General features: G+C 37.4%; 1 protein-coding gene across 3 annotated transcripts in view; it reads left to right on the top strand.

The window, feature by feature from the left end:
* Positions 1-7912: 7912 nt before the first annotated feature.
* Positions 7913-18173, top strand: part of LOC150107391 (sister chromatid cohesion protein DCC1) — a 280847-nt gene continuing 270586 nt past the window's right edge. The window contains exon 1 of one of the 3 annotated variants that reach the window (XM_090391252.1): positions 7913-7956. In XM_090391252.1, coding sequence (XP_090247378.1) covers positions 7934-7956 — 23 coding nt within the window. In that variant the 5' untranslated portion in view covers positions 7913-7933. Of the gene's footprint in view, positions 7957-8051; positions 8187-8560; positions 8770-18173 lie in introns of those variants that run through there. The other 2 variants (XM_090391253.1, XM_090391251.1) reach the window with 2 other exon arrangements.

The raw sequence follows: 18173 nt of genomic DNA, 5'->3' as shown, positions 1-18173 counted from the left end.
TTTGAGCCGTCTCTCTTCACTGTGTACCGCTTAATTAGTGATAGCCTTGGGCCATCTATCTCTGATTGGTACCACTGGAGATTGAACTGCCCACTCAGTCTCCAAAAAGTTAGATAGGGCTAAATGGCCTCGCCTACTGCGGTATACGGGAATAAAAAGGCGTTAGCTGATTTTATATATATATATATATATTTTTTTTTTTTTTTTTTTAAAGAATTGAATGACTAGAACTGAGATTTAAGTAAAAAGGTTTTAATATTAAAACACTACTAGTTTCGGCTTCTAACAGACTTCATCAGATGACATTATAAAAGAAGGAAAAAAGAAAAAAACACTAAAACACTGAAGCTTAAATAAACTGATACACATAATCACCATTAAAACGTTGTGGTTGTATTTAAAGCTGTTGTTTCGTTTGTGGTATTGTTGGGAAAGTACGTGCTAGTAGCACCTCGTGAACGCCAGTATATGATTACAGCTCAATGACTATCTAGGAGGTTGCAGCTCAAGTTATTATTTAGATGAACGGGATTGAAGATGATTTCCCTAGATTCTACGATTTTTCTCTCTAGTTCATCATTGCAACGGAAGATGTTAGTAGATTTTTCCCAGCAGACTTTGTGACTTTGGTTTCATCATAGGATTAACCGAGAAAAAGATATGACTTGATAATGCACTCTCTCGCTGTCTCTTGTAAGTAATGTCCCACGTGTGTTTTTCATACGCAATTCGACAGATTTGTCTGTCTCCCTAAAATAAGGAATATGACAATCACACAATATTTTATATACACCAGAGTATTTGAGTTGATGATGACAAGGATTTGGGTGGGTTATTAAGAAACTGATTTTTGGAAGTGGAGTGAACAAGGTTCTGATATTGTATTTTCTTAGAACTTTTGCTAATTTATGTGAAACTGTACTTATGTAAGGAATAGAAATATTGCCTTTGAATCTATTTGTTTCTTCTGAGTGATGTCTAGGAGGACTAAGAAGGTATTTTTCAATGATTCTCTTGGAATATCCATTAACTTTGAAAGAAGTTTTGAGATGGTTTATTTCTGTAAGAAGTTCATTTGGGTCATCCAGAAGAGAACGGGCTCTATGTCCCAAGGTGGAATTTATTCCATGCTTATGAGGAGAGAAGTGATGGGACTGACTATGCCGATAACTGTTGGTATGCGTTGGCTTTCAACACATCGAAATTTTTAGGTCGCGAACCCCCGCCCCCCCACCGCGGGCGCCCATGACCGTGTGATTGCATTTTATCGATTTATTTATTGCACACTTAATTGCAGGATAACTTTGAATACTTCTGCATTGAGTGGGAGAACAAACTGTTTTAGGATGTATTAGAAAACAACGATGAAGGAGAATGCTATATTGGTTGGTATATTTGACATACACAAAGATGAAAATTTGTGAACCCTCATTTATGAGACATGTGAGAATAGAAAATGAAACGAAATAATAAGTGTGAGTAGAAATACTTTGATTAATGGTAAACGAATTATTTCTAAGTGACATTTGTGATATGTGTGTGTTCTATAAGTAGCTGGGTAGAGCGAATAACATGATCCTATAAAGTCTATACATGAATAAATGAATTTATAATGATATTATTAAAAAAAAAAGCTTATGAGGAGACAGAGAGTATGGCAGGAATAAATAGGGTTTGATGGAGCAGTTAATTATTTCGTAAAATTTGTTGCCCTTGTTATGTGTATTTTTCTGATTTATGTATATTTCGCTCCGTTTTCCAAGAATTTTCTACTGTTTACTGAGACTCAGGGTACATAACATGCAATCATCTTCGCAATTATCCACTTTCAGGAATCCTACATTCATTAGTTTTTTTGTTTTTTTTTAATATCAGCAGTTCGTCTGTCTTATCAACCTCACATATGCTGGTATTTTGTTGTTGATCACCAACGTTTTATAATACACAGAATATTCATTTTTATTCAAGAATAGATATTTTTTACTGTCTGTTGTTTCCAAAGATTAAAATAAAAATGTCTCTATACCGTTTAAAAACGAACCTCAGCAGATGCTATACTGCACAAACAAGAGAAACAATTAGCTTTTTTCTCGTCATATCTCCACTTTCAAATTTTCAGTTCTAGAAAACATGTATAACAGCTGTTTGTAATATATCCATCGGATACAGAAAGCGCTGAACTCATGACAGATGACAACATTCTATTGGATTGGTTCACACAATAACCAATCATAGCTGCTAGGTGCTAGTTGAGCTCTCAATGTGAGCTCACCCAGCTTCACCTTTTTTAGCCGTTTAAGAATACTAGACGCATAGAATTTGACCCGTTGCACCCTATTTCAAAGGGATCAAAGGTGAATGCATTTTGAAAGCACACCAGGGCTATTAACGCGAATGTGACGCAAAGTTTACCGTCGAAAAGTGTCCTTTTCATGAAGTACTGATGCTTCATTATCCTCGTGAAGAGGGCAATGAATCATTTATTTATTTATTTATTCATATGGAGTTTCCTCCTTTTCCTCCCCTGTCCCTATTGGGGCGAGTTGAGCCCCTTCGTGGGGTGGTTAAGTATTTATGGCTGTAGATCCGTGTGTGGTCACGAGGCCGGTTTGCCTGCTTGCGGGATGAAAAACCGGCGTCGTGACCACACTTGGCCGCCTTGGCTGAAGAAGATCCTTAAGCTCCTCAGGTCGGTGACGGGAATGGAACCAGGACACTCCTTTCCCAGGTATATGGATGCAAAGCGCAAAGCCACGAGGCTAACCACGCGGACAATGGAGCATTAGTGTATTGTGTTTAATTTTAGGAATCACGCAATGTCTGCAAACAATTAGGGGAGAATTTAACTAGGATGAATGCAAAAATATCATATCAGTGATACTGATATTTCGTGGATGAGCACCGCACACCAGGAATATTCGCCCCTGATATAAATAAATAAATAAATATATCCAGTATATATATATATATGTTTGTGTGTGTGTGTGTGTGTGTGTGTGTGTGTGTGTGTGTGTGTGTGTGTGTGTGTGTGTGTGTGTGTGTGTGTGTGTGTGTGTGTGTGTGTGTGTGTGTGTGTGTGTGTGTGTGTGTGTGTGTGTGTGTGTGTGTGTGTGTGTGTGTGTAGAAAGTTTTTTACCTTGGGTATTAAGAATAGTGATCAGAACTTATTCTATTTTTACCACGAGTTGCCTAAACTTGCACAACCCAACCTTGTGGGTCAGTTAGACTCACACTGCGTGCAGGCACAAACTTGACTTATTTGTCTGTTTGCTTACTTGGGAAATGGAGTAAAACTAGATTTAAAATAGCTTGGTATCTTTAGCAAATATCCCCAAGGTAAAAAACTTTCTACATCTATCTCTCATCCTAAGATTTTTATTTAATAAGTTCAAAGCACCTTATGGTAACTTGTTTTGGTAAAATACTTATAAGCTCTTTATTGCTTAACCTTGGTATTTCTAAGCTTGGCTCCCACTGATGAGACCTCAATAAAGATCGAAACCGGTCTGGGTAGTGGCCCCTTGCCTTTAATGCATAGCATCATACATCTCCTCAAGGAGATGGGCTTTGCATTAAGGGTAAATATTAAGAATAGTGATCAGAGCTTGTTCCATTTTTACCACGAGTTGCCTAGACTTGCATTACCTTGTGGGTCAGTTAGACTCACACTACATGCAGGCGCAGACTTCATTTATTTGTCTGTTTGCTTACTTGGGAAAAGGAGTAAAACCAGGGTTAAAATAGCTTTGTGTGTGTGTGTGTGTTAGCAACATAGGAGTTAGCTGATTTTTTTTTTTTTTTGAAATTTAAAACGGTTTTATGTCACGTTTTTTGTCTTACCGGCTTACCAGCCCGGAACTCGTGGGATTGGGAAGTATATATATCAGAGTCGAATAATCCTGGTGTGATAGGTGTGCGTTGACATATGTATGTATGTATATATATATATATATATATATATATATATATATATATATATATATATATATATATATATATATATATATATATATATATATATATATATATAGGCGAGGCCGTTTTTGTTCTATCTTACTTTTGGTGACTGAGTGGGCAGTTCCATCTTCACTGGTAGCCAATCAATCGCTATGGTTTACCTTGGCCCAAGGCTATCACACAAATTAATCGGTACACAGTGAAGAAGGTGGCTAGCAAGTGCCGCATCTCGTGGTCCCTAATCCTATCACAATATTTTTAACGTCTGAAAATAGTGTGGATTTGACGACCGATTTTCTTAAGTTTTCAGGACGAAAAAGCCGAGTTTCTGGGTGAAAAAACTTGCTTCCCGTGCCATAGATTGACTGACTCGTGAGCCTGTCGAAGAAAGGCTTAGAAAATATTCCTTTAGTCCAGTGTTTTTCAAGCTCCAGATATCTGTGTACCTCTTCCCAAAGTTTCATTATTGCGAAGTACCCCTTTATAATAATAATAATAATAATAATAATAATAATAATAATAATAATAATAATAATAATAATAATAATAATAATAATTATTATTATTATTATTATTATTATTATTATTATTATTATTATTATTATTATTATTATTATTATTATGCTTCAGTGATGTTGAGAGCTATTCTGGCAGTTGCATAGCTGCCAGCAGGGTCATGCTCGTCAGGCAGGTCTCAACTGAGGAGCCAGACTAACCGTGTTTCATCCCCCATCTTAACGGTGAAAAGGAAGAAGAGATCCATACCTGATCAGTCGACGCCCAGGTCATCAAGGACTGCGTCAGATGTTGGGGATTCTGGGCATCAGGATTCAACTCGGTAAACATAAAGCTGAAGACATACCTCAGAATGTTTTGACAGAAGAGCAGTGTAAAATGAAGTCAGGGATATTGGAACATATGAACTCCATAAATGACCGTATAAGACTACCACCATTATAAGCTTTACAACAATCTAAGCTAAAACAGCTCCTCTTAGACGCAAATGCTATAATTGCAACCATCACAACCAAGAGTATAAAGGAAATGAATCAGCTCTTATACAGCACAGCCTATATCATTTCAGTGAAGCTTGGTTGCAAACCGAAAGAGCAAAAGCCGAGGATGAAACAATCTGAACCATGGAAAATCCGGTTGGAATGAAAGGTCAACTGGCTTCAAGCTGATCTAAGCAACTTGAAGAGTTTTAAAGAAGGACGGTTGAAAAATAATAACATCAAAAACAAACTGATTAACACATATAATTTGGCCAAAAAAAAAACAATTGCCGAAGTTATCGAAGAGCTAAAACAAAAAATTACAGCGACAGAAAATTAAAAGATATGAAGCAAGAATAAACCAATATGTACAAAATATGCAATTTCGACAGAACCAACGTCAGTTCTTCCAGTCTCTCCAGAGAAATATAAATGCAAACCATCATTCACCCGGAAAAGAAGAAACACTCAAATTTTGGAAATCAATCTGGGATAATCCTATTGAATACAATAAAGATGCTTCATGGATTAAGGAAATAGAATCAGAAATGAAACAAAAACAATTACAAAATGTCATTATCACTAAAGAAATGGTCAGTTCTCAAGCTAGAAAATTAAAAAACTGGAGTGCACCTGGCAAAGACGAACTACATGGATTTTGGTTAAAACATCTAACCAGTCTACATGATCGAATGGCAGAACAATTTAATTATTTGTTGCAGTCTGGCTCAGTGGAAGACTCGATGACATGGGGGACCGCCTAATTTTTAGAGAGGTCTTTGCATAAACAGCACCTCAATAAAGGTTGAAACCGGTCTGGGTAGTGACCCTTCCCATAATACATAGTATTATACATGTCCGAAAGGAGATGTGCTTTGTATTATGGGAAACTTAAGCAAGTGATCAGAGCTTATGCCCACTTCACCACGAATTGCCTGACCTGAAAATACTTAAGCCGCAAAGTTAGCTTACTTGCTTGTTTGCTTACTTGGGGAAAAAAAAGATTTAAACCAATTTATAAATTTTCTTGTTATCTTTAATATATAGTACACCCAAGATAAAAAAAAAACTTTCTATATATATATATATATATATATATATATATTAGGATAACCAAGCAATTTTATATGCTTGGTTATTTTAGCTCCTAATCCCAAGTATGCAAACAATTAAGTTTGCGCCTGAAACAAAGTTCAAGTCTAAAGATGGTACAACACCAGGGCAACTCATTGTAGATGAGTTGCCCTGGTGTTGTACCCAATTCATCTTTAGACTTGAACTTTGTTTCAGGCGCAAACTTAATTGTTTGCATACTTGGGATTAGGAGCTAAAATAACCAAGCATATAAAATTGCTTGGTTATCCTAATATACAATATACCCAAGTTAAAAATTTATTCCCATATATATATATATATATATATATATCATTCAGTGTTGACATCAATCTATTAGTAACATCATCATAGTAACTAGAACACATGATTATTGAATTAAATGAAGTCTGGATAGGGACGTACAAATAAATATGGATTAACCAAAAATAATGTAAAGTGGAAAAATACAGAACGATAACAAATTCAATTAAATCAAGGGCAGATTGAAAGAATGAATTCATGCACATATTTAGGACAAATCATTACAAACAATCATAAACTTGATAATGAAATTTCATCTAGAATATCAGCAGTATGGAAAGTTTTTAACTTTCCACTTTTAACATTATATATAGAGAGATATTTAAAATAATTTATCAAACTGCCCAAAAAGAAAGCTGTACAACCAATGTGTACTCCTTACAATCACATATGGTAGTGCAATCTGCAGTCCGACTAAAAAACACTCAGTGAAACTGAAAACAACACACACACACACACACACACACACACACACACACACACACACACACACACACACACACACACAAAACCATCAAAAGAGCCAATTTGTGAATAACTCGATAGATAAAAAGAATAATACTTGGATAAAGAAGCAAACAAAGGTAATGGAAATTGCCTTTATGAGTAGCACACTCAGGATTTAATCTTGGTGGAGGGGGTTGAGTAGACGATTTGAGAATACACATTACGCATCGCATAGGACCTATGACTGAGCATCTACAATGATCGCTAATTCATTAGTAGTATAGAAATAGAAGACACGACACAACATAAATAATAAAATAATAATTTTAATTAGAAAAAGATTTTTGGATTTTTGTTTTTCCTTTTTCTTTAGTTTCTCCCCCCCCCCTCTGGGTGCGCCACTGACCTTTAAAGGCAATAAACGGTTGGGTAGAAAATGTGATGAGAATGTCTGACAACAGATGAACAAAGAAGAACAGAATGTACACTAAGAACAGGTTATGGCAAAACAGGTAGACCAGTGGTAAGATGGGATGATAAAAGAACAAGATATTGTCGACATTTATGGTGGAAAGATGGAAAAACCGCCTGAAATGGAGGACGCATGGAGAGGCATTCGTCCAGCATTGAAGAGGAGAAAGCTGTTTATTATTATTCCTAACACCTCCAAGGAGTCCGAAGACTCATCGCGGGAGGATACCTACAACTGTCTCAACCACTACTCCGAACCCCTACTACTATTATTATTAATTTTTTTTTACATCAAGTTCGAAGCAAACTTAATGTAAAACTTAGTTACTATAGTAGCTTTTTTATTTTTTTATTTTTCAAATTTATGTTTTGTATATAAAAACAGTAAAAAAATTACTTTTTGATGAGGACGATGTGAGTATGGTGCTCTTCGGTTATATAATTTATGCAATAATTGATGCAAAAAAGTTAAATCAATGAGTACTGTATTCGTAATTTTGAATGCACATTATTCATGTAAAAACTTATTTATTACCAGTACAGTATTTAACATATAGTGATCTGATGAAGTGATTTTGATATGTTAAAATCTCACTTTAATATGTTTTATCTCACTTTGTTACTCCCTTAAGTTATGTTCGTAAAAAATGGCGGGAGCTGCAAATGTCAGGTACATGTGCACGTGTTTTATTTGTTATATAGGAATTTAGATTCGATACGATCTTTCTCACGTTACCTCGAATGAAAAATTAAGAAGTCATTAAAGTTTAATTTGAAATTACTTGTTTCTTATTGTCATTATATGCGTCAACTTTCATTTAAAAATAATATATTATATTAACGCTGCTGCTTGTTTACATTTCGTATGTAAAAGTTGTTTTCGTCGTCTGAGCAATTCAGGTATAGACTTTTTATGTCTGTTGCTGCTCTGCAGATGAAGTTGATTTTTCCATCTTAATCTGCGGTCTCTTCTTTCTCTAGGTTTATATGTATAACCCAGGACGAAACGGATTACTTAGAATACAAATTAATTTCTAAAAATACTCAATAATCAATGATCCTGAAGATAAAACTTCTTAAAGATAAGCATATGCACTTTCTTTCCATCTCGCTAACTGCAGGCTCTTTTGTCGTGTCCTTATCCCCATCATTGCTCATCACTATTTTCTTGATATGTTACTCCCTATATGGTTTTAGTGTTCTGTGATTATTATTCCATGGAGTTCAAGGACTTATCACTGTTGTCACTCCATGCTACACTACTTCGATAAGCCGTAATGTTGCTCAGTCCATTGTCTTGCTCACACTGTTTACTAACATCCACTACATAGTGTATTTTTGTCGATTTTCATAGACATACTTTTATAGAAGAGAATGATTCCCTATTATGACCAGATCCGAAATCCGGTCTTTGATATTGAGCGCAAAGTACTCTTGCTATGTGTTGTCTGCCTAGGAAAAGAAGGAATATCCTGTTTATAAGGTTAGTGATCCGGATTTCTTGAAACTAGTTACGAATATTAGATGAAATGTGTCAAGATGCTTAGTATATATTATTTTAAGGTAGCAATGGCTATTACCTCAGAGTGCAAAGCACCAAATTACTGTTGTTTAAATGGAGAAAACAGATGAAAGGGGAGAGTAGCTTACTTTGGATTGGATAGTTCATTATTCTGACTGAGGAAATGAATTACTGATGTAAAGTGGATTATATCTATTAACTTGAAAGATATTTTAAAAGAAGGTTTTGAAGATATAGGTTAAAGTATTTAGACAAGAATCCTTCCCTCCAGTTCTGGCCTTCATAACATTCTCTCTCTCTCTCTCTATATATATATATATATGGTTATCAAAATTAAAGTATCCCCGTTGAACACCTTATGGAGTGCCATTCATCAATCCAAATTCTGCGACACTTTGCAGAATACAAAGTAGTTTCAGAATTCATCACCAGGGGATGTTGTAAACACCAAATGCATGAAATTGGCATATCATACAACTAGGCAGATATCAGGAGGGTTTAAAAAGTATGCACACAGGGTTTTTCTCTTCATTATTGTTTTTAATACCATCTACAGTGATTACACTAACCTTGCCCTTAAATGCTTTGCTGGTGCAGCTGCAGTGCTGTTGCTGCACTCCTTGCCTGAACAAATGTTGATGAGGTCCACTATTTCCATGTGCTCTTTGATTAATGATTAGTTGTTTTAAAGAAACGGGATTGTTGGGAGTTAGACTTGCAGAAGTTGCAAACCAATCAGTTCACAACAAGTGAATGAAGTTGTTACTGTCATTGTTGGGCAGGCCATGAATAACAGCATTGTTTCTTGCAATGTACATGCTGTATCAAGACATGTGGCTGTGCCTTACACAACTATCTGGAAAATTGAAAAGATTTGCATTTCTACCCATTCAAAGATAAATCTGACACAGGACTTGCATCTACAGGACTTGGAAAGTTGACTGACATTCACTTTAACATTCCTTGCTTGAGTGGAGGTGATTGCTGTATGGAAGAGGATCATTTTGGAAAGTTGAGATTCAGTTTCATTTCACCTAAATGGAGCTGTGAATACCCATAATTTCCAGGCTGTGCAAAACCCACTTGCAATCCAACAATTCCTTTGCATTCACCCAGTGTTACTCTCTTCTTGTGTGGGTTTACAGCTTCGTTTTTCATTGGAAAATTCTTTTAGGAAATTTGCCAGTCAGATGCTGTGACCTACTCAGTTACAGTGAAGAGGTATTGTAATATGATAAACAAGTGTCATGCCAATAGCTACAGCTACAGCAATACCTGTATATATTATATACACAGGCATGGCCCATATCAAATCAAAATCAAAAGTCATTTTCATGCAGGGTCCCTTCTCACATCAGTCGATTTGTACAGGAGGTTCATTGAGAACATTTTACAGAATCCAGAGTGATCAGCTGTGCATTTCCCTCTGCATGGCTGCCTTGTTCACCTGATCTGATCTCCTGTGACTTCTGGCTCTGGGGATTTCTCAAAGACAGGTTTATCCTTATAACCAGCACTGAATGACATCATATTACAGAATGTGCACAACATCACTAGATCCTGACTAGCTGCAATCTCAATTGAACACACTGTGCAAAGGAAACAGTTTGTGGCATACTGGGAAGGGTAGCACATTGAACAGCACAGCCTATGAATGCATAATGGAAGTGAATAAAAATATGTTATGCTTGTGTTGCTTTTCTCCTTCTTACACACCCACATAAAAATTACTTTTTTACTTCTTGCACACACACACACACACACACACACACACACACACACAGAAAAATTACTAGATCTACATTGTGTACATCATACAATGCGCCTAGTAGTGAATTTTGAAACTACTCTTTTGTTTTCTCTCTCAGATATTGCTTCGGCATGATGCACAATATATTCCTGCAAACTTGCGCAATATTTGAATCACTGGGTAACGTTTCACAAGATCTTAAAGCAGGGATACTTTAATTTTGGATCACCCTACTGCCTACATATACTGCCGTTTTCTTGGATTTAGCAAAGGCATTTTGACAGGGTGCCACATGATAAGCTGATATTTAAATTGTGGCACATGGGTTTGGATGTCAGGTTAGTCAACTGGATTCAGGATTGGCTGTCCAATAGGTATCAGAGAGTTGTGTATGGTGGGACATTTTCAAGGAGGCAGAAGGTTACAAGTGGGGTCCCACAGGGCTCAGTACTGGGACCTATATTGCTTAACCTTTATATCAATGACATTGTCAATGGATTGCAGGGGGATATTCAGCTGTTTGCAGATGATGTGAAGCTGGGGAGAGTTATTAGTAATAGTGCAGATGTGGTAGCCCTGCATGAGGATTTGAATAAGCTAGATAGATGGGCAAATGAATGGGGGTGTCAGTTTAATGCAGCAAAATGTAAGGTCTTGAGGTTTGGGACATATCGATGGGATGCTGCATACTCTATTGGAGGAGCTATACCGGAAGAAGTAGGGGAGACGAGATCTGGGGTTGATGATTGATAGAAATCTGAAATTTAGGGGACATATTGCAAAGGTGGTGAAGGTAATCCAGAGGATTGCTGCAATAATAAGAAGGACGCTGACCTGCAGAGATTAAAGAGTTATCATTCCATTGTATAAGACCCTGATCAGACCACACTTAGACTGTTGTTCTCAGATTTGGTCCCCAGGATTTGAAGGGGATAAATTAACTGGAAAGGGTACAAAGGCAGATAACAAAGATGGTTTGGACTGTACAGTGTTAATTATGAGGATTGGCTGAGGGAATGTGGACTGCAGAGTTTGGTGGATAGAAGAAGGAGAGATGATATCATTGTGACTTTTAAACTGTTGCAAGGTGGTTACAGGGTTGACACTGGGGAGTTCTTTTGCTTTGTTGAACAGCGGGAAGGAGTGATGACAAGGGGCCCATTCCTAGACGTTACGAAAGAAAATGTGAGCAAGAGAGTGAGGAGTGGTTTCTTTGCATGGAGTGTGGTTGAACCATGGAATGTATTGCCTGATAGAGTGGTGAGAGCAAGAACGGTCAGTGAGTTTAAGGGGTGGTATGATAGACTTTGTGTTTCCTAGGAAGGACCTCCCACAATGGAGGCCTGCATAATAATAATAATAATGTTTGTAATTGTCCTGCTAACCATTTATCATATGCATTATTGTAGCCTGCTTGACACAGTAAAAATCAAATCACAATCAAAAATCGAAATGTATACATACATCCCTTCCTTCACTTCTTGTGGTTTCTCTTTTTTTGAACCACCTTTCTAGTTGGCAGTCTGAGTTCGAATACTGCATGAAGTGTGGATGTTTGTAAAATCCTGCTCTACAAATTATGAGAAACCCTACTTGCCACCCAAAAAAAAAAAAAAAAACTTACTTACCCAAGACTGCCATTTTTTAAATTTATATTTCAGTAAGTCAGTAGGAGTTCCATACTCCAGTGCACAGTTACTCATCAGCTAGCAAAATCTACTTGCCATTGGTGAGTGGATAAGCATATTTGTCAACCCTTGATTATACTTATATGGGCACCTCCATGGTGTCTGAGGACTCAAATTGGGAGACCCAAACTATCCACACATTATCTATCATTCCCCTCCTGAAACTCATTGACAGTCAGAGCACTTGCATCTGACTCTGGACACACATTCTACTCTTTCACCAGTCTCCAGCCAGAAAATCTAGTCCTCACACCATTGTTAACCACACTCTTAAAAAATTTCCAAAGATAATCACTTGTTCTGCCACCTCTAGCCAATTGCTGAAATATTTCCTCTGTATTAATCCTATGAAACCCTTTAAGTAGCTTAAATGTTTCTTTCATATCCTCTCTTTACCTCTTATCAGCCAACTTTCGTAACCAACAAACTTTCAATCAATCATCATAGGGAACATCCCAGACCACTCACCAACTTGGTCACTTGCCTCTGAATCTATTCCACCACTTTCTCATCCTAATAAAAATAAATATAAATAATATAATATAAATATAAAATAAAATAAATAAATAAAAAAGAATATAAATAATAATAAAAAATATTTTTTTAATTAAAAAATTAAAATTTTTATTTTTTAGAGACATTCCATTAAAAAACACTTTTTTTTAATGGAATGTCTCTATATTCATTACACAAACATTATGTGAATATGTGTTTGGGCTATATAGAGCAGTCAACACTTTTAGACTATTTAGGCTAGTAATCATACAACTTACAGCCCTTCCCAGCCAAGTGAACCTCACATTCCTGTAGTATACCATGTTTCCAAAAACAGGATATTGGGGAGGTGAGTAGAAGGGTATTCTCCCTAGTTCGATGAAATGCCAACTAGACTTCTAGGTAATAGACGATTTTTATTATCTGGTGAAACACTGCTGCTCAGCTTATTGGAGGCATGAAGTAGCCATTATAATTTTTCATCTTTCGGATAGTGTTTCTGTCCCTTCCCTTTCTTCTCACACATAGTGTGGATGGAGGTTGCCCTGTACCTTCTCTATTTGATGGGACAGCAGTAAGAGATTTCCACAGGCCAGCTGCCAGATACTACAAAGACCAGACCTATTGGTAATGATCAACTGGTGAACAATCTTGCTGCTGCTTACTCAGCCAGGTTGTGCCTGTGAGAGTCTGAGTATAGCAGTTGTTGAGGGCACTGAAGCCATGCTTGGATTGCAGCTTGGTTATTTCCTGTGCAGGAGGTGAAAACACAAGTCCTTCATCCATGCTCTATAAATTTTCTTCATTCTCATTCTCCACTCCTTACTATGAAAAGTAGCATGAAATATTAGTCACTGCAGTTAAAAATAAATCTTCCTCAAAAACTCACAAAAAATAAAAAATAAAAATTGTAAAAAACAACAAAAATATAATCAAAAATCGAACAATATAATAAGACTCCATGTAAAAAAAAAAAATTCTGATTTACTTTAACATCTGTGGACTTGTTTCTAACATCAGTAATGGGAACCACCACTTGGAGACATCCCAACCTGATATGTTGTTTGTCACTGAACCTCAACTGGCATCCTTTGTGATTATATTCACCTAAGCTATCCATGTTTAGTTGAATATAAAACTGAAGGGTGGACTATTTGCTTTTGTCAGGTTTGATGGAATGGTGTAAGTGGGATGTTATATCAAGCAATACATAATCTCTATTTGAGTTGTAAATCAGCAGTTAGAATTGAAGGAGGTTCAGGAAGATGGTTTGATGTTAAGTCAGGTGTGTGACAGGGGTGTACATTATCTCGTCTGTTATTCATCTGCTATATGGATTATATTATGAAGGAGAGCGGTGTTAAGCCTGATATCAAGATACTTTATGCAGATGATGTTATACTCCTAAATGTGGGTTGTGTATGGTGGGGAAATATCAAGGAGGCAGAAGGTTACAAGTGGGGTTCCACAGGACTCAGTGCCAGGACCTGTATTGTTTAATATTTATATCAATTACATTGTCAGTGAATTGCAGGGGGATATTCATGCAAATAATGTGAAGCTAAGAAAGATTATAGTAATAGTGCAGATGTGGCAGCCCTGCACGAGGATTTGAATAAACTGGACAGATGGGCATATGAATGGGGTGTCAGTTTAATGCAGCAAAATGTAAAGTCTTGGAGTTTGGGATACATCAATGGGAGGCTGCATACCCTGTTGGAGTAGATGTACTGGAGTAGGGGAGGCAATAGATCTGGGAGTGATGACTGATAGAAACCTGAAATTCAGGGAACATATTGCAAAGATGGTGAAGGTAACCCAGAGGATTGCTGCAATACTGAGTAGGACGCTGACCTACATAGATAAAAGATAAGAGTTGTCATTCCATTGTATAAAGTCCTGATCAGACCACACTTGGACTATTGTTCCCAAATTTGATCCCCAGGATTTGAAGAGGATAAATTAACTGTGGAAAGGGTACGGAGGCAGATAACAAAGATGGTTTCAAGACTGTACAATGTTAGTTGAGGACAGACTGAGGGAATGTGGACTGCAGAGTTTGGTGGTTAGAAGGAGAGGTGATGTGATTAAGACTTTTAAACTGTTGAGAGGTAGTTACATCATTGATGCTGGGAAGTTCTTTTGCTTGGTGGAACAGGGGGAAGGAGCGAGAACAATGGGGGCCATCCCTGGAAGTTACAAAAGGAAGTAGTGAACAACAGGGTGAGGAATTTCTTTGCATGGAAGGTGGTTGAATCGTGGAATGCATTTCCTGATAGAGTGGTGAGAGCACAAACGGTCAATGAGTTCAAGGAGTGGTATGATAGACTTCTTTGTGTTTCCTAGGAAGAACTTCCTGCGATGAGTCTTTTGACTCCATGGAGGCCTGAATCATCATAATAATAAATAAATCCAGGCTGAGTCTACAGGATTTCATACCACACTGATGTGACACTAATCGATATTTCATGCATTGGAAGAGTTTTTTTAAAGAAAAAGAAATCCCTCTAGTGTCACACTATAACTGCTGTAATAAATTTGGTATGAAAATCACAAGATAAAGACAAGGAACATTGGAAACAGCAACTACATCCTGAATATAGAACCTATGGAACAAGTAAAATATTTCAGCTATTTAGACATAATTTTTAGTGAAGAGGGCAAATTACATTTTGAAATAGAATTAGCAAAGTTGGTATGGTAGGAAGTCAACTGAATAAATTTATATGGAATAAGAGAGAGGGAGAGATTAGTTAAACCACTAAACTAGCTGTATGCAAGATGGTGTTCAAACCACAAGATATTCTTCTTCTTATTATTATTATTTCCCAAGACCTCATGGAGTTGAAGACTCATCTAGAAGATCCTTTTATCACACACACACACACATCTCATCATACCATGTCTTAAACACAGCCAAACTCTTTGCAGACACCACACTCTCAGGCAAGGCATTCTAATCATTCACAACTCTGCATGAAAAAAACCTGCCTCTCACTCCCCTACTCACACCCTCTTTATACAGTTTCCAGGGATGACCTCTGGTTCTCCCCTGATCTCCCACTATTCTCTGTAGAACCTCTCCACCATTGATCTTATAACAACCCCTTACCAACTTGTAGGTCTCTATCATATCTCCCCTCTTCCTTCTCTCCACCGGACTCTGCAAATTACATCTTCTCAATCTTTCCTCATAGTCAACATTCCAGAGGTCAGAAACTACCTTAGTCAGTCGCCTTTGGACCCTTTCCAACATCTCTTCATCCTTCTGAAAACCCGGTAACCAAATCTGGGCACCATAGTCCATGTGTGGCCTAATCAAAGCCTTATACAATGGAACAAGAATCTCCCTACTTCTACACGTCAGTGCCCTCTGCTATATTCCCAGAAGTCTTTGTGTGGTCTTCACAATTTTGGTGATGTGTCCCCTAAATTTTAGATCCTTATCCACTATCACCCCCAAATCTCTTATTTCCTCTACCTCCAACAATATATATTCTCACCAAGCATAAATTCTGCATCCCATCTTTGTTTTCCAAATTTTAAAACCTTACATTTTGCAACATTGAACTCACATCCCCATTTGCTTGCCCAATCACTCAATTTATTCAAGTCTTCTTGCAAGGCCACAACATCTTCACTACTATTTATGGTTCGTCCCAACTTTGCATCATCTGCAAACAACTGAATATCTCCATCCAAATCTTCGCCAATATCATCAATATACAAGTTAAACAGTAATGGCCCTAAAACAGACCCCTGAGGCACTCCACTACTGACTTTCCTTTTCCTGGATATCGCACCCCCATACACAACTTGTTGATACCTATCAGATAGCCAGTCTCCAATCCAATGCACTAATCTAATAGTCAACCCCATCTGCTCTAGTTTGACTGTCAACTTATCATGAGGTTCCCTATCAAACGCCTTTGCAAAATCCAAGTATATTACTGTGTATCCTTCTCCTCTGTCCAAGGAAGCAGTCACTTTATTGTAATAAGTAAGTAGATTACTAAAACATGACCTCCCTTTAGCAAATCCATGCTGTCCATCAAAGATTATACCATTGTTGTCAACCCTATTCTGGATCCTAGTTCTCACAAGCTTCTCCAACAACTTAACCACAACACCTGACACAGAGATAGGCCTATAGTTTGATGCTTGAGTTCGATCACCTATTTTATGAAGTGGCACAATCTTGCCCTCCTTCCACTCTTTAGGAACTTGACCAAGTGTAAGACTCGTATTAAAAAAATATGTCAAGGCAGGTGTCAACTCTCTGGCACATTCTTTCAGAATACGCAGTGATATATTATCAAGTCTCACAGCCTTATTTACATCTAGTTTACTCAACTCCCCAAACACCTCTTGCTCACTTACAGTCAGTCTCTCCTCCCCATCATCAACTGCTCTCAATCTCTCCATGAAGTCACATTCACAAGATTGAAAGATCTTTATGAACTGCTGATTAAGTATCTCCACCACACATTCTGCAACAGCTGTTCTTTATACCATTTCCTCCAATCAATGTCATCCTTCCATAATCATTCTTTCTTTTGCTGGCTACATATCAAAAGAACTCCCTAGGATTCTTTTTGGCTTCATTTGCTAACTGTTGTTCATACCTCTCTCTCTTTAGCTACCCTCACCAAGTCACCCTCCTTGCCTGTTCTTTGTAGACCTCATGGAATTGGTTATTTCCACTTCTCTTATGCTGTCTCCACAATGCTCTTTATTCATCCATCTCACACCTACCTTATTTAACCTTCTCTCCCTTGGAATACATTTAGACATTGCATCTACTAAATAGTTTTTGAAAATCCCCCCAAGCTGCATTGATCTCTTTTCCAGCCAACTCCTCATTCCATGCTACACTCGCAAACTGTCTCCTGAGCAGTTCATAATCAATACCCCCCCCCCCCTTGTAGTTCCACATATACCCTTTTTTCACAGGGGTCCTTGCATTGCTGGCAACCACCCAGGTAATCACCTCATGGTCATTTTCACCAATTGGTGGATGATTTGACACCTCATTTATAATTGCATCCTCTGATGAGATAACCAAATCCAGGACCCTTAATCCTCGTGTGCCCTCTGTTACATACTGTCTGAGGTAGTTATCCCTCAAAAACTCAAGAAACTCATTTTCTTTACTTCCGGTTGCTATCTCTTCATTCCAGTCTATATTGCCATAATTAAAATCACCCATAATGATCACCCTTTTCTTATTTGCTTAGCTTATTTGACTATATCATTTCACTATCACCACCATCCACATCACCAGGTCTATAGCAACATCCCACCAAATATTTGATTCTATTCACCTCTATCTCACACCATACTGCCTCAAAATCACTGGCCCCTATTTCCCTCTTGCATCTCTACCTTGTATGGACATAACTCTTTCTCTATCATCAATAGCACTCCCTCCC

This window comes from Typopeltis vanoorti, chromosome 4, assembly GCF_054136105.1.
Source record: "Typopeltis vanoorti isolate ZY-2024b chromosome 4, IOZ_Tvanoo_1.0, whole genome shotgun sequence".
In the NCBI taxonomy this organism is placed as follows: Eukaryota; Metazoa; Arthropoda; class Arachnida; order Uropygi; family Thelyphonidae; genus Typopeltis; species Typopeltis vanoorti.
Note: the sequence above shows the minus strand (reverse complement) of the source record. Positions and strands in the feature narration are given on the sequence as shown.